Source organism: Podarcis melisellensis, assembly GCF_964234715.1.
Source record: "Podarcis melisellensis genome assembly, chromosome: 13".
NCBI classification, from domain to species: domain Eukaryota; kingdom Metazoa; phylum Chordata; class Lepidosauria; order Squamata; family Lacertidae; genus Podarcis; species Podarcis melisellensis.
Genome location: NC_138545.1, coordinates 6,122,306 through 6,147,036, shown reverse-complemented (window position 1 = coordinate 6,147,036; position 24,731 = coordinate 6,122,306). Strand labels below are relative to the sequence as shown.

Here is a 24,731-nt window from a genome sequence, read left to right as displayed (position 1 = left end):
GAAAGCCAGCCAGATGGAGGGGGTATAAATAACTCATCATCATCATCATCATCATCATTATTATTATTAGTTCCGCAGTTGTACCTGGAGATGTCAGGAATCGAACCCAGGACTTCTGCATACAGAGCAAGTACTTGACCTCTGCGAACCACCTCTTACGTCTTTTCAAAAATGTGCCTCTCCTAAAACGCCACGTCTGCCCTCTCTGAGGGCAGGGGGCCGTATTGTGATTCTGGGTGGGCCGTTCGAAGGAGCACGTTCACCTCCCAGCAGATGCTTTGGAATGAAGAAGGCCCCCCCCCCCGGCCCCCGAACCCAAGAAATTACAGAGGCGGCCGGCCTTGCAAGCTAATCAGAGGGTGGGATGTTTTCTGTTTTTTAATCTCAGGCAAGGAGGAACAGAATGGCGGTGTTAGGGTGGGGGGAAACGAATGCTTAATTATGGGAACGGCTGGGCCGGAAGCCAAGAAAACAAGCTGCCTGCCAGCCCATCCCCGCTACCAAACCCTGCGCTCCCGAGCAAAGTTTAGCAACTGCGTCCCGGGACGCTGAGAGCCACATTCCTCGCCCACTTGAGCAGATAAGGAGCACAGACCAGTTCCGCCACTAAACGGGACACGTCCTCTGGGAGCGAAAGCTCTTGGCTGCAGAGCCCCAGTGCAACTGTGCTGCTAAGGGGAGGGCAGGCAGAAATCCAAGAGGGCAGGCTGAGAACCAAGCTTCACCCGGTGAATTTCTGCCTGCGGCTCGGCTGACAAGAACGTGGCCGTAGGGAACACTGCAGCCGTGGCCTCAGTGAAATTTGTGGGATGCTGAGAAGCATCTCAACCCTGTCCTGGTTACTGTACTTTCTGACCAAGAAATGTTTGGTGTGGGTGAGAATGGGAAGGAGAGGGAAAGGCACTTTGCACATGCTCAGAAGCAACCTCGCTTCACTTAGGGCAGCTGAGCAAAGCCCTGCTGAGCGTTTTGGCTCATCTCTGAAGCTTGGGATCGCAGCAAAACAGATCGGTAGAGGGTCATCGAGTTTGACCCCCTCCCTGCCCTGCGAGAAGAAGAAGAGGAGGAGTTTGGATTTGATATCCCGCTTTATCACTACGCAAAGGAGTCTCAAAGCGGCTCACATTCTCCTTTCCCTTCCTCCCCCACAACAAACACTCCGTGAGGTGAGTGGGGCTGAGAGACTTCAGAGAAGTGTGACTGGCCCAAGGTCACCCAGCAGCTGCATGTGGAGGAGCAGGGAATCGAACCTGGTTCCCCAGATTACGAATCTACCGTTCTTAACCACTACACCACACTTTAAAATCACAGGAACCTGGGCTGTGTGAAGTCATTGTTGAGATCTGTCTTGAGAGGCAATGGAGTGCACCTCCAAGGGTCAAACCGCTGGAGAATCACAGCGTCTGCTGTGGCTGCAGAGACCCAGAACTCCCAGCTGCTGCCTCCTGCGTTGTTTTTGCTGAGGTAGCAGCACCAAAGTGACCCCCTCGCGGTGCAAGCCTGGGACCCCACTCTGGAGACCCCACTCCTGAGCTTTTTGAGGCTGTTTGTGTTAGGCATAAAACATAAACATCATGATTTGCACCACGGGGAACTTACATTCTCTGCTCGGAATATTATTTGCGCAAAGAGGGGTACAAGCTCCTGTAAAAAATATGCACCAGGGCAGGCCTGCTAGATTAAGGTTACCAGATTTTTTTCAATAAATCAGGGGACACTTTTCAACTTTTGTCAGGGGACTGATTTGTAAATCCAGGGACTGTCCCCGGGAAACGGGGACGTCTGGCAACCTTATACTAGATCAGCCCCTCTATACATTCAGACACATGCCTCCGGGAAGCCCATCATCGGGGAACGAAAACAACAGCCCTCTTCTCACCCATCCTCACTTCCCAAGAAGAAGGAGGTCCATTTAGACACCTCCCTTGTGCATTTTCGAACCTCCCTAAGCTAGGCATCAACCCTATACAGTGGTCCCTTGGTACTCAAACAACTTGGAACCCAAACACTGCAAACCCGGAAGTAAGTGTTGGGTTTGCGAACATTTTTCGGAAGCCGGACGTGCTCCGTTTTGAGTGCCACGCTTCCATTTTGAGTGTTATGCTGAGGTCTGTCTGTTTTTGCTATTTATCTTGCGTTTTTGTGGCTTTTTTGTTTTGCTCTTGTGACTGTGCGCAACCCAGTTCAGTTACTGATGGACTGGTTGTGTGACTGCCGCACATTGTTTATTGCTTTCATTTTATGGATCAATGGTCTCGTTAGATAGTAAAATTCATGTTAAATTACTGTTTTAGGAGTTGCTTTGAAAAGTCTGGAACGGATGAATCCGTTTTGCATTACTTTCTGTGGGAAAGCACGCCTTGGTTTTGGAACGCTTTGGTTTTGGAACCGACTTCCGGAACGGATTAAGTTTGAGAACCAAGGTAGCACTGTACAATATGGCAATGGATTCCGCAACTGGGAGAAAAAGCAGAGTTACTTGAACAACACCGAGGTGTGCTGAAGAACATCGGACGGCTATTTGTGGCCTGCTTCCGTCTCGCCTAGTTCCTCCAAACTCAGCAGCTCTGTTTAACAGTAGCGAAGGCCCCCGCCCTACTCCCCCCCCCCCCGTGACTGACAGCCAGATATCCCTCCATTTCTCGGCACGCTCACCGATGAGGAACTCGAGGCAGATGCGGTGCTCCTCGGGGTCGTACGGCTGGCGGAACTGGAGCTTCATGTCAAAGGGCTGGCCGCGACGGAGGATGAGATTCTCATACTCGAACTCGTTTGTGTGGTGGGCCCGGCAGTTGCTACTGGATCGGCCGCTCATCAGGTCCACGCCGCTGACCACCAGCATGCCCTCTGCTCAAGAGAGGAAGGAAAAGATGTCAAAGAGAACAACAACTGCCAGACTTTTAGAAGACATCTGAAGGGAGCCCTGTCTAGGGAAGCTTTTAATGTTTGATGCATTACTGTATTTTAATGTTCTGTTGGAAGCCGCCCAGAGTGGCTGGGGAAGCCCAGCCAGATGGGCGGGGTATAAATAATAAATTATTGTTATTGTTATATCTAGTCCAACCTCCTGCAATGCAGAAATCTCCGCCTAAAAAACTCTCTGACATTCAGGGCCGGATTTAGGTTTGATGAGGCCCTCAGGTACTGAAGGTAATGGGGCCCTTTATATGTCCAGCTGTCCTTTGTCAACAACAAATTGTCGCTGTTTTTTTGGGTTGAATATATGGTCCTTTATGGACCTAATAGGTATCTCAAGCCATTTGCCCCTGTTGCCATGCAACCAGTCCACGCAGAATATAGGCACCCTGTATATAGAAAGGAGCAAACCAGTGATATTTTAGGGAGCAGGCTAGCAGGCAGGGCCCATGACTTACATCACAGGAGCCTGCACAACACAAAACCCTGTTGCTGTATGTAGGTTTTATTTCAGGCGTAGGCAAACTCGGCCCTCCAGATATTTTGGGACTACAACTCCCATCATCCCTAGCTAACAGGACCTGTGGTCAGGGATGATGGGAATTGTAGTCCCAAAACTTCTGGAGGGCCGAGTTTGGCGATGCCTGTTTTATTTTATTTGTTTTATATCTTATATTTTGGAAATGTACATCCAGGGGTTTTTTCCCTTTAATTTTTTTTTGCCCCCCCCCCCAAGAGAGTGGGGAACTAAGCTATAGCTTGTTTAGCTTATACATAAATCCGGCACTGCTAACATTAACCAAGAGAATACGCACATCAAATAATACACATAATCTGGGCGATTTTGTCAAAACATGGCATCCTTTTATGAAACACTTTACTGGCAATGCTGAAGACTGGCAGCTCCCGAAATCACAGATTGGACTTGGGCAAACTTAACTAGATTAACGGTTAAAATCGTTAGTAGGATATCCCTTGTAGTTTAAGGATGAATTCTGGACATAACGAAAGAGGTGAAGGGTTTGGACGATCATAAAAGATGCAGGAGGAAATGATTAATAGGACTCACAAAGGGGAGGATAGGAGTCTAGGAGATTCCTTGGAATCTTGTGTTTATGATTTACGTTTGATATATCTCTGTAAAATTTTAAGTTGAAAAACCAAGTAAATACATTTAAAAAAATAACAATAATAGATTGATCCGTCCTGGAGTGGAGAGAGTTGGGGTTTTGTTTCTGTACCTTTCTGTCTCTTTTGTAATTTATATATTGGAAATCAATAAGACTACATTTATTAACAATACAGAATCTCTGACAGATGGCCACCCCACCTCTGCCAGAGAAATTGAGTCCCCCCACCTCAGCTGGAGGGAACTGACGTTCCAACTTGTCAATATCTTTCTTAAATTGGGGCGCCCAGAACCGGACACAATATTCCAGCTGGGGTCCGGCCAGGGCAGAACAGAACAGGTCTATGACTTCCCTGATCTGGTGCAGCACAGAACTGTGTTAGCTTTTTCTGTTGCCGCATCACACCGTTGACCGATGTCAACATCTCGCCTGGCGAGACTCTTTGTTAGAAACAGGGAGGCCCTGAAAACATACGGAAGGAGTACAGAAGAAACCCATCGAAGGGTACAGAATTTATTCCGATGCATTGCAAACAATTATGCAGAAGGATTGCCAGCGGATTTCTCCATTCGGGGAAGAGAGAAGGGTTCTTAAAATATTGGCAATAAGGTTCACGTGTCAAAACACTATCAGTCACTATTGTTTTAGTGACTAAACTTCGGCTGGGGAGGGCGGGATATAAATAAAATTTTATTATTATTATTATTATAGAAGACAAGAGGGGAGATCTCTGTCCCCAGCGCTTACACCACCCCGGCACCATCCAGATGTTCTGGGCTTCACCTCCCATGATGATACCATCCAGATGTTCTGGGCTTCACCTCCCATGATGGCGCCGTCCAGATGTTCTGGGCTACACCTCCCATGATGGCGCCGTCCAGATGTTCTGGGTTACAGCTCCCATGATGGCACCATCCAGATGTTCTGGGCTACTACTCCCATGATGGCACCGTCCAGATGTTCTGGGTTACAGCTCCCATGATGGCGCCATCCAGATGTTCTGGGCTACTACTCCCATGATGGCACCGTCCAGATGTTCTGGGCTACAACTCCCATGATGGCGCCATCCAGATGTTCTGGGCTACTACTCCCATGATGGCACCGTCCAGATGTTCTGGGCTACACCTCCCATGATAGCGCCGTCCAGATGTTCTGGGCTACACCTCCCATGATGGCGCCATCCAGATGTTCTGGGCTATAACTCCTATCATGGGAGTTGTAGTCTAGAACACCTGGATAGTACTGGGCTGGTGAAGGCTGATTTAGTCATATGAACTTCTATTTTTTGTAAACGTGTGTTTTAAAGGCTCTCTTTCAAAGCTGCACACCTTCCTATAAATTCCCATTTCAAAACTTCGAGAGAAGCCCCAAATCTGTGCAGCTGCATCAGAGTGCAGAAGGGGAGGGCAGAGACTTCATCAGGCAGGCAAGGCCTTCTTCCACTTGCCTCTAGTCCCTGCTTCTCAATTTGGATTGTATTATTTTATGCTCTGTGGCTTGCCGGTGTCTTATTGATGATTGTAGTTTAGAAATTATTTATTGTAACTGTTAAGGGTGGATTTCGGTTTAATTTTTATATGCTGATATTATTCTTCTATGTTATTCGAATGATTGTTGAACACTACTTTACTTGAAGTAGGTTGCTTATTTTAAAGTTACGTTTCATTATCACATTTTTGTCTTGCGTTAGATTGTTATAAGGTGGACATTCTTTGTTTCTTCAGCTTGTAAACTGCTTTGGGTATTGTAAGATAGAAAGACGGTATACAAATTAAAAGGATGACGACGACGACGAGGTAGCTGGATTTAGACACGTCTGCACACTCGGATATTAATAGCCAAGGTGTTAAATTGTTTTTATATGCAACAACAGCGGCAAGAGTATTGTTAGCCCAGATATGGAAACAAGAAGAAATCCCGACGAAAGAAGAATGGCAGACAAAATTAATGGACTACGCAGAATTAGATAAAATGACAGGAAGGATTCGAAACCTGCGGGACCAGAGATTCACAGAAGATTGGAAGAAATATACGAACTATTTGAAGAGCAACTGTAATCGACAAATTACGCTAGTAGGACTACAAGAAGTTTTGTAAGGGAAAATATATCAAACTTTGCAAAGTATAGAAAGAACAGAGATATTAGTTATGAGATTTAAATGTAATAGTGGAAGTAAGAAATGTAATTGGAAGACTGGAGAAATACCAACTAAAGAACAATGGCAAAAGAAGTGGATGAACTATGCAGAACTGGCAAAAATGACAGAAAGACTAAGAGAAAAAGAGAACAGAGACTTTGAAAAAAGATTGGGAACCATTCATATTATCTTTGCAGAAACAAAGAAAGGCAATAGACTTGATGGCAGGATTTAAATAAATATCCACATTATTAGCACCAGAAAATGTTTGGAAGACAGTGAAATAAGATGATGTATTTAATTTTATTTTTATGTTTTTAAGGTTCGATGTTAGCGGGTGAAAATAGAAACAAACCAGAAACGAAAGTTGGGGGGACTTTTGGAGGGGAGGGAGGAAGGAATATATAGTAAATGTTAAGAATTTGAGATGTATGTAGTGAACGAAAATGAAGAAATGAATAAACATCTTTTTAAAAAAGGAAAAAAAGAAATGTATATTAAGTGAATAGATTGGGAAATTTTCAGATGTGATTGATGGAAGTAAAAATAAATGGTATAAGATATGAAAGTATGTTGAATTACTGTTGAAAATGTTAAGTTGAAAAATTAAGAAAAATAATCTTTAAAAAATAAATAAACACGTCTGCACACTCTGCACATTCTTTTAATTTGACCCCGGCTCTCTCGCCTGGCAAGTGTCTCACACACCCTCGCCCAAGCATCTCACCTCGGATAACGGGCTCTCGCCGAGCTCCTGGGACCTCCCCGGGCGAGGGACCCCAGTCGTCGTCCCCCTGGCCCGAGCAGCAGGCGCAGCATTTGTGGAACCAATTCCTCTTCTTCCTCCTGGGCCCGGTCTCCGGCTGGTTGGGCTGCCGCACGCGATAACTGACATTGGTCCATCGCCCCGCGTCCCCGCGAGTGTCTGCCACCGGCATCTTGTCTGCAGAGAAGGAAGAGAAGAAACCGTGAATGCAACGCCGTTTCCCGGCACTAGGGGCACTGTAGCTCCGGGGGGCAGAATTTCGAGTCTGTACTACAGTGGCAGGACGCGGGTGGCGCTGTGGGTTAAACCAGAGCCTAGGGCTTGCCGATCAGAAGATCGGCGGTTCGAATCCCCACAACGGGGTGAGCTCCTGTTGCTCGGTCCCTGCTCCTGCCAACGTAGCAGTTCGAAAGCACACCAGTGCGAGCAGATAAATAGGTACCACTGCGGCGGGAAGGTAAACAGTGTTTCTGTGCGCTGCTCTGGTTCGCCAGAAGTGGCTTAGTCATGCTGGCCACATGACCCGGAAGCTGTACGCCGGCTCCCTCAGCCAATAAAGCGAGATGAGCGCCGCAACCCCAGAGTTGGCCACGACTGAAGCTAATGGTCAGGGGTCCCTTTACCTTTTCTTACTACAGTGGTCCCTCGGGTTAAGTACTTAATTCGTTCCGGAGGTCCGTTCTTAACCTGAAACTGTTCTTAACCTGAAGCACCACTTTAGCTACAGGGGCCTCCCGCTAGCGCCGTGCGATTTCTGTTCTCACCCTGAAGCAAAGTTCTTAACCCAGGGTACTATTTCTGGGTTAGCAGAGTCTGTAACCTGAAGCGTATGTAACCCGAGGTACCACTGTACTCAACTGTTTTATTCACTCCACTCCAGACACAGCTGCATTTTAGCAGCAGAAAAACCCTATTTCTCCCAGCTGGGAGGCTGGCAACGGTGTGGGAAGCATGCAATGGGCATTCTAGAGAGTCATCACATCCATAACTCACTACTAGGCCCAGGACAGAGAAGAAGAAGAAGAAGAGGAAGAGTTTGGATTTGATATCCCGCTTTATCACTGCCCGAAGGAGTCTCAAAGCAGCTCACATTCTCCTTTCCCTTCCTCCCCCACAACAAACACACTGTGAGGTGAGTGGGGCTGAGAGACTTCAGAGAAGTGTGACTGGCCCAAGGTCACCCAGCAGCTGCATGTGGAGGAGCGGGGAATCGAACCCAGTTCACCAGATTACGAGTCCACCGCTCTTAACCCCTACACCACACTGGCTCTCAGAGGCTGGCACAGCACCTGGGACAGTAACCCCATATCTCCTTCAGCGATGGTGGGTCTTCCTTGCTATCTGATAGCACCTTGGCCGAGGCAGGAGTTATTCTACAGAACCACCATGTCAGTGGGGGGGGGGACCCACAGCTCCCCCCCCCCAGGATTTTCCCTTCCAAAACTAGAAAGGGATACCAGAGCTTGCAATCTGAGTTCTCTTGGCAAATCTTTTTTTATTGGTTTTTTAAAAATAAATTGGTCACTAATGAAAACAAATTAAATCAAAACAAATTTAACGTTTTTCCAAATCGGAACAAATTTAAGATTCCCCCCCCCCCCAAATCTGACTTCCCGCACGCCCTCCAAGATGGTTCCCCATCATATTCCCCAATTAATTCTAGTTTATCTTCAAACCTTACAGAACATCGCAATATCCACCCATCAATTTCTGCACGCATATTGAATTAACTCTTCCCGTTTCGACACGCCAGGTCCCTTATCAGATGGTCAACCAAATCGTTAATTAATATTAATTAACAGAGACTAAAACTTCCTCCTATCTGCAGAAGAAACATAGCAGTCTTTTTTGCGATTTTGGAATCAGAGTTCCCCTTTGCTCCAACTGCAAAGACTCCCTCCCAGCTTAGACAACTCAGAAGTCCTGGCTTTCAAACTTCTAAGGCTCAGCCTGGGGGGTGGAAATTTGGTTCTCATACCTTGGACAGAAGGCATGGAATTCCAAAATTCAACAGGGGGTGTTTCCCCCCAGTGGTGTAGCATGGGGGGTGCAGGGGGGGCCGGCCGCACCAGGCGCAACATCTAGGGTTAGGGTTAGGGTTAGGGGGCGCAAATCCACGGGTTAGGGGGCGCAAATTACTTGCCTTGCCCCGGGTGCTGACAACCCACGCTACGCCACTGTTTCCCCCAACTTGCCACACCACCTGTTGAATGTGGGACTGCCACGCCTCTGTCAAGAGCACAGGCACCGTGCCAGAAAGAAAAGGTGGCAACCACCCCAGGCTGCCACCAGCCGAAACCACAAAGCCTGGCTTTCCTCCTGGCAGCCAGGGAAACGTATTGGTACACAAATAAATCGAGTGAGAGTATGACTCTGTTCTAAAGCCTCTTCCATCATCAAGCCTGGCTTCTCTCTACATTCTTATCCAGGGCTGGGACGCTGCTAAACACCAGCTCTGCCATTCATTTTTAAGCCACCTTTGTCACTTCCTGTGGGTGTTTTCCTCAGCCTCTGAAAACCTAGGATTATATGGCCAGAAGATGCTGCTCAGGTGAGAGTCATTTGAAGGGCCAGGCCCTTCTTTAAAGCGACATTCCTCTCTGCGTTCCAATCTGCTCTCTCAGCTTTATTTCACAGCTTTCCCTTGCACGGTGATTGATCTCCAACCCAGGTGGATAAAAGAAAATCAAAGATTTTTTTTAAATTATTTTTTTTTACAAATTGGATTTTTTTATTTAAATTGGTTTTTTAAAATTTGGAGGAAAAATCTTTCTATTTTTTAAAATAATATATATTTTTTAATTTCCATTTTATAGTATTTAAATACAACCTTGTTATTAACTTTACTTCTTGCTCTTATGAGCTAATCGACTCCCCTCCCTCCCCTCTCATGGTTTTCATAATTTATTTCTATACTATAGCATTTGTGCCTTTTCCAATTTACATTTCACATGCTCCATTGATCCCAAATTTTAAATAGATACAAAAAGGTAATACTCATTAACATTACAAGTCTTGTTAATTCAACTCTGGGAGTGTAGTTCTATGTTTACAATTATCCTTCAAATGTTGTACAAATTTACTCCAGTCTTTTTGAAAAGCTTGATCACTCTGGTTTCCGAATTTCCTAGTCAGCTTTGCCAGTTCTGCATATTCCATCATCATCATCTGCCATTCTTCTAAAGATAGTTTTCTATTTAAGTTACATTTAAGTCCAAAGGTTATTCATCAGGAAATAAGGAAATAAGGATTTGTTTCAAGTTTTTCATGTTTGCTAAAACTTAAGGTTGTTTCTTTTTTAAAAAAAAATTGTTTAACCACATCAGTTAACCAACATGGATACATATGCTATAATGTTATTGTTTTAGTTAAACAAATCGTTTAAACTGTTATTAAAGAAATGATAATTTTTCTCCTTCCAATAAGGTGCAGCAGAAAAGTTGTCCAACTATAAACAGTTAATCTATTAAACCTCACAATAATTTCATAATGACCAGTCTATGCATTTCTAAGAGTATAACCAAATCTGTAATTTTTGAGGTAACTGTAAAAACTACTCTGAAAATTTATTATTCCGAAAACGAAACCTGGTTGTAAATATTAAGATGATACCAGCAAGAATGAGTCTTTCTGTAAAAAAAAAAAAAAATTATTTAAATCAAGTCGTTAAATATCAAGTGATTTAAATCGATTTGATTTAAATCAAATCCACCCTGTCACCGACTGTCATCCTTGACCACTGACCACTGGCTGGTGGGAGCCAGGCCTCACTCAGGCCATACATTTAAAAGCGCCCTTCCCTCCCCAAACTACAATTCCCAGAGTGGACAAACAATCAACCCCTCTTCACGGGGAATGGCAAAACTGACGGCACTGAAAGAATATACAAATTTGAAATCTTTCAAAGAAGACTGGAAACCTTTCCTAGTCTATATTAAAAGTTAATTCCCGTGCGTGAAGGCCACAACGGGGGTTTGAAGTGCAAGAAAATAGCAGACGATATTAAGAAACATGCTGGAGAGGAGGAAATTAGAACCTTAAAATACAATTGTATGCAATATGGGTTATGAAAATCGATGTTGGGTGAGTGGGAAGTGACTAGTTTGGTCGAATTGGAATATAATTGCTGAGTGACAAACCTATTCCATTGGCCAAAAAAGAATAAAATATTTATTATTTTTAAAATTCCTCTTCACAGGGAGCATGGGAATTGTAGTTTTGCGAAGGGGTCTCCTGACAACTTTTGGTGTGGCGCCCTTAACAAACGACAGCTCCCATAATTCTTTGAGGGAAGCCATGACTGTTTAAAGCGGAGTCACGGTGCTCTAAATGTATGGCGTGTCTGTGGCCACAGAGTCCATTGACACTGGAGGTCCACCGGTTCAAGCACAACGTTTGCCAACCTGGTGCCCTCCTGGTTTTTTTGGGGTGTGTGCTGATGGGACTTGTAGTGCAAAGCACTGGATTGGCAAAATTGGCGTCCCTCTAAGCCATCTCTGGCCTCATTCTAATCTGCAAAAAACAACTGTTCCCATCCCAGAGGACTGTGGAATCCAAGACCACAGTCTCCCTGTTCGATCTAAACCTGTTTTTTGGCAACTGGGTGCTTCCCCACATGTTCTAATCTGCAACTCCCATCAGCTCCAGCCAGCATGGATGCAGCTGCAAACATCTGGATAGGGACTAGGCTAGGCAAGGCCATCTTAAATGTTCTGGGGTGAGGGTACCAGAAGGACAGACGTTCTATTTCGACCGAGACCAGTCCCTGGACAGCCCTTTTGGCCATGCCTGGGGGTTGCTATAGATCATGGGTAGGCAAACGAAGGCCCGGGGGCTGGATCCGGCCCAATCGCCTTCTCAATCCAGCCTGTGGACGGTCTGGGAATCAGCGTGTTTTTACATGTGTCCTTTTATTTAAAATGCATCTCTGGGTTATTTGTGGGGCATAGGAATCGGTTCATTCTTTTTCTTCCCAAAATATAGTCCGGCCCCTCACAAGGTCTGAGGGACAGTGGACCGGCCCTCTACTGAAAAAGTTTGCTGACCTCTTCTATATACTAAAACAGGGGCAAGGCTTACCTTGCCTGGGCCGGTTCACTGCCGCAGAGCCCCCTCTGTGGGCCAGATTCTGGCATCTGTGCAGCGCGTGGGGACTCGCCAAATGGGCAGCTCAGTTTGGGGGCGGCTCGTGAGCCGGTAAAATGACCCCCATGGGCTGCTTGTGGCCCATGGGCCTTAGGTTGTGGACCCCTGGACTAAAATATCTGGAGGGCACCAGTTGGAGAAGGCAGGATCCTGGCTTTATGAATCGCACAGGCTCTGGCTATAATGCTCACAGGCTGTGGACACAGTGTACATTTAAAGTAGACAACGTCCCTCCAAAGAAGCTTGGGAACTGTAGTTTATCTGCCACAGAGCTACAGTTCCCAGCAAGCCACGGTTACCAGAATTCTTTGGAGAAAGCAAGTGGCTTTGAAGGTGCTCAGTCACTGAGCTGTGACCCTCTCCCTTCCTCCACCTCATTTCTAAGAATGTGTCTAGGGGGAAACCCGAAATCTTGGCTGTGCTGACCCAGACCCTCACAGAAAGCCAGACACCCTGTAATTTCCCTCCTTGAAATCCAATGCCCAACCTCTTAATCCCTGGGGTTTTTGTTTTGTTTTCCAGGCTCCCTTCCCCTTTTCGCGTGCAAATATTTCCTGACTCAGCGGTGCTGTCCGGTGACTTTGGACACGAGGGCCCTCATATCTGGATGTGGAAATCCGAGGGTCAAAAATAGGGCTGGGCGGGCGCCCCAGAACATACCGGGCAACCTCTGCCCGTCTGCCCTCTGCTCTAGCTGACATCGCTCCAGATGTGGACAGATGTTTCAAAGGAGGAAGGGAGAGACGTCAGGAGTTGGCAGAAGGTCCTTGCGCTCTGCCCGGATGGCGAAAGAGAGAGAACAATTCAGAAACGCTTTCGTAAAGCTGGAATTGGCTCCGTTCAAAGCTTTGGGTATTTCCCTGCATGTCGAAAACAGGACTTTGGGAAGAGGCCACAGCGAAGTGGAAAGGCGAAAGGTCCCTGTTGAAATCCCCGTTATCTCCAGGAAGGGCCTGTCTGAAATACTGCTCCCAAGAATAATAGCTTAGGGGGAAAGGGGGGCGATAAACCTCACAGGAACAACAAGAACTGTTCTGAGTTGGGCCAGAGGACCAGATAGCCGGGGGTGGTGACGTACCTCTGCCTGAGGGCTTGGGGTGCTGCTGCCTGTCAGAACACGCTACGCTTAGATAAGTCGGGCCATTGATCCACTCTGTCCTGTGCTGTCTACACAGACTGGTAGCAGCTCTCTACGGTTTCGGACAAGGTTTCTTTTGCGAGCCTTTCGTGAGATGCCACCTGCGCAACACATGCCTTGCTTTTTATTGTCGCAAGCTGATCCTGCAATGGGTGCTGTTTTTACAAACCCACTCCTGCGGCAAGACTCCATACGGGGTCCTCACTGCGGGATCACATTCACCCGGTGCTATACCAGCTGCACTGGCTCCCAGTGGAGTACAGGATCAGGTTTAAGGTGCTGGTTTTAACCTTCAAAGCCCTATACGGCCTAGGACCCTCGTACCTACGGGACCACCTCTCCTGGCATGTCCCACAGAGGAACTTACGATCTTCAAATAAAAACATCTTGAAGGTCCCGGGCCACAGAGAGGTTAGGCTGGCCTCAACCAGAGCCAGGGCCTTTTTGGCTGTGGCTCCGATCTGGTGGAACGCTCTGTCACAAGAGACTGGGGCTTGACATCTTTCCGCAGGGCCTGCAAGACAGAGCTGTTCCACGAGGCCTTTGGCCAGGGCACAGCCTGACTCCCTCCTTTCGCAGTCTTCACAGAACTTTAGCCTAATGGTTGCCATCAATTTGAGTTGAATTAATTTTATAATGAAATGATTTTAGAATGTTGTACCACTTTATTGTTGTTAGCCGCCCTGAGCCCGGCTTCGGCTGGGGAGGGTGGGATATAAATAAAATTCATTATTATTATTATTATTATTATTTTGCACCCAGCGATCATGGACTTGTAAAGCTGGAAGGGACACCAAAGGTCATCGAGTCCAGCCTCCTCCAATGCAAGAATCTTTTGCCCATCGCTGAACTCGAACCCATGACCCTGAGGTTAAGAGTCTCTTGCTCTACCGGTGTGGGTCTGCCTTTCGCCACAGCTTTTTGACACTGCGCCGCCCATCCTTTTCCGAAAACTATCCACACATGAAAAGGTTAAGGCTCGGGTCTGGGTGGAATATTCCTGCCCCCCGAAATGTACTTTATTCGTTTGTTTTAGACCTTTCTGCTCTTCCTCGCTGCCTTCAGGACACCTGGCACAACCCCAGCGAAAAGCTAAAAAAGATAAACCTGTTGACAATTAAAACCGCAGTTGGCTGTTAACATAATGAGGCATCGTAAAACCTGCTGCTCAAGCGGCGTTAAAAAAGCAATATCCATAATGATTAAGCAAACAGCTTTACTTGCTTTGGAAAGTGTAAACACCGTAGACTGTTCCTGACGCCCAAATGACAACAGAGACGGCACTAAGGAAACATTCCAACCTTTCCCTTATAGGCGCTGGTGTTAGTGAAACTCATAGCTGGGGTGCCACGACAAAGAAGGCCCCGCATCTGGGAGCCACCCACTTTCAAATGTGGAAGCTCCTTCCGGTGCTTTCCAGAGGTGGAAGCACCGGATTTCTGGGGGCTCACCTCCATCAACAGGCAGGTTCCTGAGAGAAATACAGCGTCCCCCAACCTGGCGCCCTCCAGATGGGAGTTGTGCTCCCTCTGGAGGTTGCACCATTTGGGGCAAGGCTGGATCAAGGATGCCTCGCTCGAAACCAGCACGGTGAGCCTGGGAGCAAGGGGGAAGCTGCCCCAGGTCCTTTAAAGATGGCACACACAGGAATTTACATCTTTATCCTTGTTTGTTTCTATAGGGCCCTTATCAGCTTCGCCGAGCGCAAGAGTAGCTTGCCCCAAGGAGCTTACAATCTGCTGGGAAAAAGCCAAAGGCCTAGTCAATGGCTAGTATTCAGAACCCTTTGTCCTCCGATCTGGGATAGCTGTCTAGGGCGGTAGCCTTATTTTCCATACAATGTGGCCAAATATTTATCAAACGACGCCTTAGGTAGCATGGAACGTGCAGCATGGGGCAATGGGAGTGGATAGAGGAGGCTCAGAATTAATATACGGAGTGTCTGGAGTCTGGATCAGGCCAAAGGCCCATCGAGTCCAGCATCTCAACTGGTTCTTGACTGAAATAAATAAATACGTATCCAGCATTCTGTCCTCACAGCAGCCAGCCAGATCCCCATTCCTGAGTGCGCACTCTCTCTCTCTCTAAGGCCAATCCTCTTTTCAAGCCCATCTGAGTGAGTGGCCATCACTGCGTCCAGTGGCAGTGAGTTCCGCAGCTCAACTGCTCTCTGGGCGAAGAAAGACTTTGCTTTGTGATGCCCGAATCTCCCAACATTCAGCTCCGTTGGATGTCTGCGAGTTTCGGCGTTGTGGGAGAACAGCTTACACACCTCTCATTCCCTCCCGTCGCTGGGTTGCCTTTTTCTCTAAACTTCCACTCAGCCGGCTGGGAACGCCGCTATCTTTAAGAGCTTGTTCCCATGACCACCAGTTAGCATGCTTGAAATACCTCTGCCATGCACACATCCTGCCCAGGCCACTTTGGGTAACACCGCAGAGTCCTGGGCCGAAGGTTTCCTATGCCAACCCGAGAGCTAACAAACACCTTTGTGGCAGCCTTGATGAACGTCGGCAGGGAAGAAATATTAACATCCTTATCTACAAAGACGCATTTCGCAAGATATTAATGCAGGGACTCCCTGGGGTGCTGGGCTAGACTCTCGTTTCAAGCACCTGGGAGTTGTTGGGGCCCAATTGTGTCTGTGCCCTTCCTTGGAGGTTTTTTAACCATGGATGCTTTAGCTGAGATTCCTGCATCGCAGGGGGTGGACTAGATGAACCTAGGAGTCCCTTCCAACTATGGGGTGCATCAAGATGGAAGTCTGTTTAGCAGCAGCCCAGTGTTTGTCTTCTTCAACAAGGGCTGCGGCTCAGTGGCTAGGTAAAGGGTAAAGGGACCCCTGACCATTAGGTCCAGTCGTGGTCAACTCTGGGGTTGCGGCGCTCATCTCGCTTTATTGGCCGAGGGAGCCGGCGTACAGCTTCCGGGTCATGTGGCCAGCGTGACTAAGCCGCTTCTGGCGAACCAGAGCAGCGCACGGAAACGTCGTTTACCTTCCCGCCGGAGTGGTACCTATTTATCTACTTGCACTTTGACGTGCTTTCGAACTGCTAGGTTGGCAGGAGCAGGGACCGAGCAACGGGAGCTCACCCCGTGGCGGGGATTCGAACCGCCGACCTTCTGATCGGCAAGTCCTAGGCGCTGTGGTTTAACCCACAGCGCCACCCGCATCCCTGGCTCAGTGGCTGGGCATCTGCAATCCCCCCTCTCTGCAGTCCTGCAGTGCTGCTGCCAGCCAGAACGGGCAGCACTGCCCTTGATGAATCCGTTTAGTTACAAGGCAGCTTCCCGATGTTCCACCAAGCCCAGGAGTCTTAAGAGGTGGGGAGGAGGGCTGCTGCAGGTTGAGTTTCCCCTGCACAAGAAGAAAAGCACTCTGCCCATGCTCAGGGGCCCTCTTGCGCGCTGGGCGAGATCTAGAGAATTAATTTCCTCTCTCATCCGGGTGGCTGAACAGGTGGACGTCCTCAGGGCCTAGAATGCAGGAAGGAGCTGAGGCGCAGCTGAGGCCAGGGACTTGCGTGTGCGTTGGGAGGACTGGAGATTTGGGAATGTCCCTTCCCAGGAAAAAGTTGCTCATCTCCCAGGGTGCCCCACCCACCTGCTGGCCAGGTAGCCAATAGGGACGGCCTCCGTGGAGGTAATGATGGTGCCAAGGTGTGCGAACGGTGAGGTTTGCCGGTTCAGCTGGATGGAGCAGGTGAAACCGAGTTTCTGGTTGGGCCATTAGCTGTAATGAAGCAACAGCTAAACAAGCCCCGGGGCCAAATCTGGGAACCCAGGAGTCCTGGCTTGCAATCCTTTTCCCAACAGCAGGTGGAGGTTCGTAAAGAACTCCAGGGTCCTCAGTCCAGCCTTGCCATATCCCTCCCATCACTCGCAAGGCCTTCGAACAATGACACGGCAGGCAGAAATCCAACAGGTGCAGCTGGGGAGGAAAAAATCTGCCTCTGTTGAACTTCTGCCTGCCACACAGGAGCCCTGCTAGAAGGGATGCTGGTCAAAGCGGTTCTCTTGCTTTTGGACTAAACTTTGAGGCCCCCTTCCAAGAACTCTCCTTTTCTCTCAGGAAAGAGGAACAGAAAGTGGAAGTCGACCAAGGAAATGCTCTGCTCTCGTTTTCGTCCGGGTGCTGCCTTATTATTTTTTAAATATTATATTATAATATAAATAATAATAATATTTTTTTATTTATACCCCGCCCTTCCCGGTTCAGAAAACCGGGCTCAGGGCAGCTAACAACAAACTTAATTGATGCTACAAAAAACAGCATAAAATACGGTATAAAGTGTGAATATTGACGGTCACAGGAGCCCACACATCCACACATACTGAAGAAATAAAGAAATAAACCCCGTCAGAGAAACGGGGCTGCAACTTCACCCAAGAAAAGAGCATTTCTGAGCGTGTGCAGAGTACGTTTCTTTCGACGCATGGTATCACACCAGGCGGAGGGGGCTTCTAGGCCAGAAACCGCAGCTAACAAACTGCCCCATCTATTCAGAAACGAACCATTAGAAAAATAAATATGCAAGGAGCTTCCTGAAACTCAACACACTGAACCCCAAGAACTCAGGGGTTATCCGAGAGCCCCCTCCTCCAAAACGGCTTGCCCTCTTCCTCAGCACCACCAAAACCCCTACACCAGCAACTGAGTCAGATATCTCAACTAAAGCATCCACAGCAGATGGCAGGGGCGCCAACTCCAGGGGGCTGGGGGGCGGGCACCCACAATTTTTTTGTTTTGGGTGCCCAGTCTCCCCCCCCCCCCCGCTGCCAGCTGGCTGCCACCGCCTTGATAATTTTTGTTGCCCTTTTCTGAACATTTTCCAGCTCTGTTTTCAGTTGAGGCGACCAGAACCCTACAGGGTGTTCCTGATATTCTTATCCTGTAGATTTGTATTTGCTTTAGCTGTTCCCCTTCCAGATCTCCAGATCTTAAGGCTTGCATCAGCTCTCACACCCTCCTGTTGCTGGATTCCCCTTCCCTTTGCCGTGTGACTGTGTCCCAGGGGTGCAGCGCCCGCCTTTTCGTGCATAAGGTCCCACCAGGCTTAATCCCTGGTGGGATCTCTGGTGAGGGCTGGGAGAGACCCCGATCTGAAACTCTGGAGAGCCACTACTGCCAGCCAGAACAGGCAATAGTGGACCCCAATGATCTGACTCAGGACAGGGCAACACTCTACAGGGAACCAGGCAAAGGGCCTTCTCGGTGGTGGCACCTGCCCTGTGGAGCGCCCTCCCACTAGATGTCAAAGAGAAGTACAACTACGAGACTTTTAGAAGACATCTGAAGGCAGCCCTCTTTAGGGAAGCTTTTAATGTTTGACAGACTACTGTATTTTAATACTTTATTGGAAGCAGCCCAGAGTGGCTGGGGAAACCCAGCCAGATGGGCGGTGTATAAATAATAAATTTTATTATTATTATTATTATTATTATTATTATTATTAGGACCTTCTGAATGATTCAGCCCTGGTTTCTGGGATGTTGCTGCCTCCGAATCTCTCCAAACAGCTTCCGTTGCAAATCCATTTCCAAAAACCCCTCTTCTTGAAGTACCCCATTATAAACAATACCCAAAATTACCCAGCACACCCCTTCGCCTGTTTTCGGGCCACACTCCAGAACAGAGTAATAATAATAATAATAATAATAATAATAATAATAATAATAATAATAATATACCTCATCTGACTGAGTTGCCCCAGGCCCTTTCAGCAGCTTCTGACAGATATAGAAACATAATAAAACACCATATATTTAAAAGCTTCCCTCTATAGGGCCCCTGTAAAGGAAATCCCCTGTCCAGTCGTGGAATAATCCCCAAATGCCGTGGGCAAGTCCCTCTCCATTTTGGCCAAACGGGCCTTGCAGGGCTGTCGTTGTGGAATCTTTGCAAAATGCAAAGGTGTCCCCTTACCCGCTCTGTCCTGACTTACAGGACCAGAAAGAAATATCTATTTAAAAGAGAGAGAGAGAGAGAGGTGCGGGGAAAGCCCTATTTTCAACCTTCAAAGCCCGCAACTTCCCAATGTCTCCTCTGTCTCAGATTCCTCCAGCCGAGATTAGCAGCTCATTCATTTCCTTCGCCGCACCAACACCCGCAGCTCATCTGCATCGCCTGGCACCCTCTGCCCCTTGGCACCGCTGCCCTGCCCTTTTCCTAGCACCCATCAAGAGGGAGGCGCCCTCCAAAACAAGGCTCACCCGTCTCTAACAACTTGCAAATCCTCACCGGGGAAGCACGGCCACCAAACCAGAACTGACATCATTCCACTGGGATGTAAATCAGATTAAGACCGAGTCAGATTCTCGCTCCATCCTGCCCTGTATTGTCCACACGGGCCGGCAGCATTTTCAGAAAAGCTGAGCCCTTGATCTGCCCTCGAGACCCCTCCCCAAATCCCAACTCTGGCCCAAAGCCCCCTTCCCTGTTGAAATGGGCGCCCACCTGTTTTCAAAACCAATTTACTGGATAACAAGGAGGGGGGGATTCCTCTCTTACCCAATTGGATAAGATTGGATTCTAAACTTAATGGGTTTATGGGGTGTCTCTCGTTAGAGAGGAATGCAAATCACAGTATTGCACTTGTCTGGGGTGCGACCCACTGGCCATTCTGCTGAGTGGGGCCAGGGACCTCTGCCCCATATACCTGACCTGAGCTGGCCACCTAATACATTTGGACCCCACCCCAGTTCCTCCCCACCCCCAAAAAAAACTCCCCAGCATTGCATCACTGGGAAAGTCACCTTTTCCAAACCCTCAAGATGTTTTCAGTGCTCGCCTCCACAGCACCCAAACCTCCCGGACATTAATTCTGCCCCCCACCCCGACATGAGACCCTCTTGAACCGTCTTCTATGCGCGCGCCCCCCCCTGCCTTACCACAAACGCACGTCTCTTTCGAGGCATTTTCTCCAATTCTTCTTCAACTCCTTCCCCAAAAACCTTCGCCACGCGCAGATTTCTCCATTCGCACCTGTGACTGCCCTGTCCTCTCCTGTCCCGATTGCCCCCCCGTTCACCCCCTCACTGATTTTCCAGGCCAACTCTCCCCCCTTAAAAAACCTGCCCCCCATCTTTCAAATGAATGCTTAAGATCTAGAGACCTATCCCAACTTCTCCGGAGTTTTTAAAACGCGCAGGAACACATTAGGTCCCTCTTTCGCCTTCCTGACCTGCGGAACTCCCCGCGACGCGGAGCAAGCACCCCCACAGCCCATCCACTCCTGGCACCAACACTCACACCGGCACTCTCGCCACCCCCCAAAAAAACCCCCACACAGCATGCGCAACAAAGTCCTCCTTTCCTCCACTGATCCCTGGACGCCCCTCCAGAGGGTCCATGACCCCTCGGGCTCCATCCGTGCCCCCTGGCACCCACACCCTTCCCGTGCCCCCTGGCGCGCCCTCCTTCCAAACTCTCGGCGAAGCCATCCATTGCTCCCACCCGCGATCCCCTGGGCGCCCCTTTACGCATGGCCAGGGCGCGCTCTCCCCTTGGCACCGAGGGCGCACCCGGACTGGCACCCACCTGGCGCTCAGCAGCCGAGGTCGACCCGCTCCCGTCTGGCCTCTCCCTCTCCCTGGAGCTCTCTGAAGTTGGAGAGGGCTCTGCCAGCGCCTGTCTTCTGTCAGGAGCGCGGGGTGGAGCCGCCAGGGTTGGGTGTCACAACTATGAGAAATATCCGGGGAGGGAAAGGCACCTCTTGCACCACGGGGTAAGAGGGAAGCGTCCTCTTCTCTGAGCATGTGGGGAGCTGGCACGGTGCCCACCAGGGTGAGTCAAGGGGGAGGCAAGCAGGAGGGGTGAACTGGCTGCCCCCGCTGTGGGTCTGCAAGGAGAAAGGGGTGTGTGTGTGGCGGGTACAAGGTTTCCCCAGAAATGCGCGCACGGCCCTCATCCATATTTTGCATTCTGCCTTTCCTCCACCAGCGGTTCTCAACCTGTGGGCCCCCAGATGTTGTTGAATAATAATAATAATAATAATAATAATAATAATAATAATAATAATAATAATAATGCTGCTTTATTATTTATACCCCGCCCATCTGGCTGGGTCCCCCCAGCCACTCTGGGCGGCCTCCCAAAAAAGACTAAAATACAATAACCTATTAAACATTAAAAGGACTACAACTCCCATCATCCCTGAGCTCCAGCATTGCTAGCTAGAGGTGATGGGAATTGTAGTTCAACAACATCTGGGGACCCACAGGTTGAGTGGCGTAGCGTGGGTTGTCAGCACCCGGGGCAAGGTAATTTGCACCCCCTAACTCGTGGATTTGCGCCCCCTAACCCCCAGATGTTGCGCCCGGTGCGGCCGCCCCCCCCTGCACCCCCCACGCTATGCCACTGCTCCAGACCAAGGAAGTTAAAATCATGCAGAAAAAACCTCAAAGTTAAAAAATGTTGTTTTTTTAAAAAAGCCACAAACACTAATAGAATGAAAGCAACATTAAAACTCCCCCAAGTCTATCTAATGTCTTTACAACGCATCTCAAACGCGTCTCCACCCTTCCCAAAATAATTTTGGGATGTGTAATTTGCTAAGGGTGCTGGGAATTGTAGCTCTGGGAGGGGTGGACAGCAGTTCGCAGGATTCCCAGTGTGTGGGTGTGGATTTGACTTCAGAGGCGAGTTCTGGCACTGAAGTCTCTCTTGTGTACAAAGATGTGTCTAATAAAATTGTTTATTATTAGAAATAGAAAGTCAACTGTCAGGCCGGCGATTGAATTTGGGACCCTCTCATCCTCTGTGTTTCTAATCATTTATTGCAACCAGATTTCCTGCGGTGGCACCAGAGCAGGCGACACTTTGCACATGCATGTGAGAAAAGCCAAGCCTAGGGAGGCAGACAGGAGACCCGCTGAATAAAACTGCAAATACAAATCTACAGTATAAGAACATCAGGAACACCGTGTAGGGTTCTGGTCACCTCAACTGAAAACGGATATCGTTGAGCTGGAAAATGTTCAGAAAAGGGCAACAAAAATTATCAAGGCGGTGGCAGCCAGCTGGCAGCGGAGGGGGGAGGCTGGGCACCCACAACAAAAAAATTGTGGGTGCCCGTTCCCCGGCCCACCTGCAGTTGTCGCCCCTGCCATCTGCCGTGGATGCTTTAGTTGAGATTTCTGCATTGCAGGGGGTAAATGACCCCAGGATACTTTCCAACTCTGCAATTCTATGTTGCTGGTTTTTTTTCTAACCCACCTTATTTTGTATCAACCAGCCAGATCTCCCTCATACCTGCCTTTTATTCTGTCTGTGTGGGCAACCACACGTAGAGGACATTTGCCATTACCTAGGACGCGGGTGGCGCTGTGGGTTAAACCACAGAGCCTAGGGCTTGCCAATCAGAAGATCGGCAGTTCGAATCCCCACGATGGGGTGAGCTCCCGTTGCTCAGTCCCTGCTCCTGCCAACCTAGCAGTTCGAAAGCACATCAAAGTGCAAGTAGATAAATAGGTACCGCTCCGGCGGGAAGGTAAACGGCGTTTCCGTGCGCTGCTCTGGTTCGCCAGAAGCGGCTTACTCATGCTGGCCACTTGACCCAGGAGCTGTACGCTGGCTCCCTTGGCCAATAAAGCGAGATGAGCGCCGCAACCCCAGAGTCGGCCACGACTGGACCTAATGGTCAGGGGTCCCTTGACCTTTACCTAGGAAGAAAGAACTGGATGGGTTATTTACAAAAGGGACTCTGAGATCTAATTTGCACATTTTATTTGAGAATTGATTTTTATTCTGTGTAATAAGAAATATTTGGTGGATTTGACCGTAGTTTCACTGCATATGTAGCGACCCCTGTGGTTTTTTCAACCTCCTTTTGATTTCTTTATATGTTGCCCTGGCCTTTGGCTCAGTGGCGTAGTGTGGGGGGGTGCAGGGGGGCCCGGCCGCACCGGGCGCAACATCTGGGGGTTAGGGTTAGGGGGCGCAAATCTACGGGTTAGGGGGCGCAAATTACTTGCCTTGCCCCGGGTGCTGACAACCCACGCTACGCCACTGCTTTGGCTAGCGCAATAAAATCCAATAAACATTACTTTGTTTTTATGGAGGCAACTTGTTTTAAACTGCTTTTAATGTATGTTAATGTTGCAACCTGGGTGAAGTGTCGATAATACGTAAATAACAACAATGTGGAAAGATGTTTATCTGGCTGGGAGGTTCCTTCGTATTCTCGTAAAGCCTCTTGCTTCCCTGGAGGGCGGACAAGAGAAAAGTGTTTGTGTGTGCAGAAAACCAGGCTGTGAATACAACACTGCGCCTTTAAAACGCATCCGGAATACATTTCTCCCCTCAGAGAATTCTGGGCAATGTAGTTCACCTGCTCAGAGAGTTACAACTCCCAGCGACCTTTAACGAACTACAGCATCCAGAATGCTTTGAGGGGAAAGAAGGGTCCTTAAAGGCGTAGTACTGCAAACAGGGCCTTGTTGTTGTTGTTTAGTTGTTTAGTTGTTAATCCTGTCCGACTCTTCGTGACCCCCTGGACCAGAGCACGCCAGGCACTCCTGTCTTCCACTGCCTCCCGCAGTTTGGTCAGACTCATGCTGGTAGCTTCGAGAACACTGTCCCACCATCTCGTCCTCCGTCGTCCCCTTCTCCTTGCGCCCTCCATCTTTCCCAACATCAGGGTCTTTTCTAGGGACTCTTCTCTTCTCATGAGGTGGCCAAAGTCTTGGAGCCTCAGCTTCAGGATCTGTCCTTCTAGTGAGCACTCAGGGCTGATTTCCTTCAGAATGGAGAAGTTTGATCTTTTTGCAGTCCATGGGACTCTCCAGAGTCTCCTCCAGCACCAGAATTCAAAGGCATCAATTCTTCGGCGATGAGCCTTCTTTATGGTCCAGCTCTCACTTCCATACATCACTACTGGGAAAACCATAGCTTTGACTATACGGACCTTTGTTGGCAAGGTGATGCCTCTGCTTTTTAAGATGCTGTCTAGGTTTGTCATCGGCCTCTGGGAATGTCTGCACTGACTGGCAGCAGCTCTCCAGTCAGGATTGAACCCTGGGGCCTTCCTTCTGCACCCAGAGTGGCTGCTCCGTGCCTGAGCCACAGCCATTGCCCAATCTGGGGCTCCATGAACTGTGAACCTCATTGGAATGAAGTCACCCTCGCTTCTCCCGAAAGTTGCTCCCTCCTCATAAATCCTCCTCCTTCCCAAGGACGACTCTTGCGAGGCTGAGTCACTCTCCCAGTAACGACTTGTTGCGAGTTCCTAGAATCCCACGCGGAAAGGGATGCCAATAAATCATTTGGGGGAGCGTCGGCCTGGGAATGGAACCCAGGAGTCCTGAGCTAAACTTTTTCTCCCGCTGGACTAAACCCCTTCCCAGGCTGTGTACACAACGTACATTTAAAGCGCATTTTCCACCCATCTACCCAGAACCATAGGGACATGGGTGGCGCTGTGGGTTAAACCACAGAGCCTAGGACTTGCTGATCAGAAGGTCGGCGGTTCGAATCCCCACGACGGGGTGAGCTCCCG

General features: G+C 48.7%; 1 protein-coding gene and 1 long non-coding RNA gene across 2 annotated transcripts in view; one reads left to right on the top strand and one right to left on the bottom strand.

Annotated features, from left to right (window-relative positions):
• The window catches only part of TGM1 (transglutaminase 1), a 51,553-nt gene extending 30,647 nt beyond the window's left edge, over positions 1-20,906 (bottom strand). Inside the window, exons 1-3 of the mRNA XM_081886767.1 lie at positions 20,774-20,906; positions 6,912-7,127; positions 2,656-2,847 (exon numbers count right to left, since the gene is read on the bottom strand). Of these exons, the coding sequence (XP_081742893.1) occupies positions 2,656-2,847; positions 6,912-7,122 (403 nt within the window). The 5' untranslated portion in view covers positions 7,123-7,127; positions 20,774-20,906. The remainder of the gene's footprint in view (positions 1-2,655; positions 2,848-6,911; positions 7,128-20,773) is intronic.
• LOC309355953 overlaps positions 7,711-24,731 on the top strand; it is a 125,624-nt gene continuing 108,603 nt past the window's right edge. Inside the window, exon 1 of the long non-coding RNA XR_014162664.1 lies at positions 7,711-7,799. This is a non-coding gene — a long non-coding RNA (uncharacterized lncRNA). The remainder of the gene's footprint in view (positions 7,800-24,731) is intronic.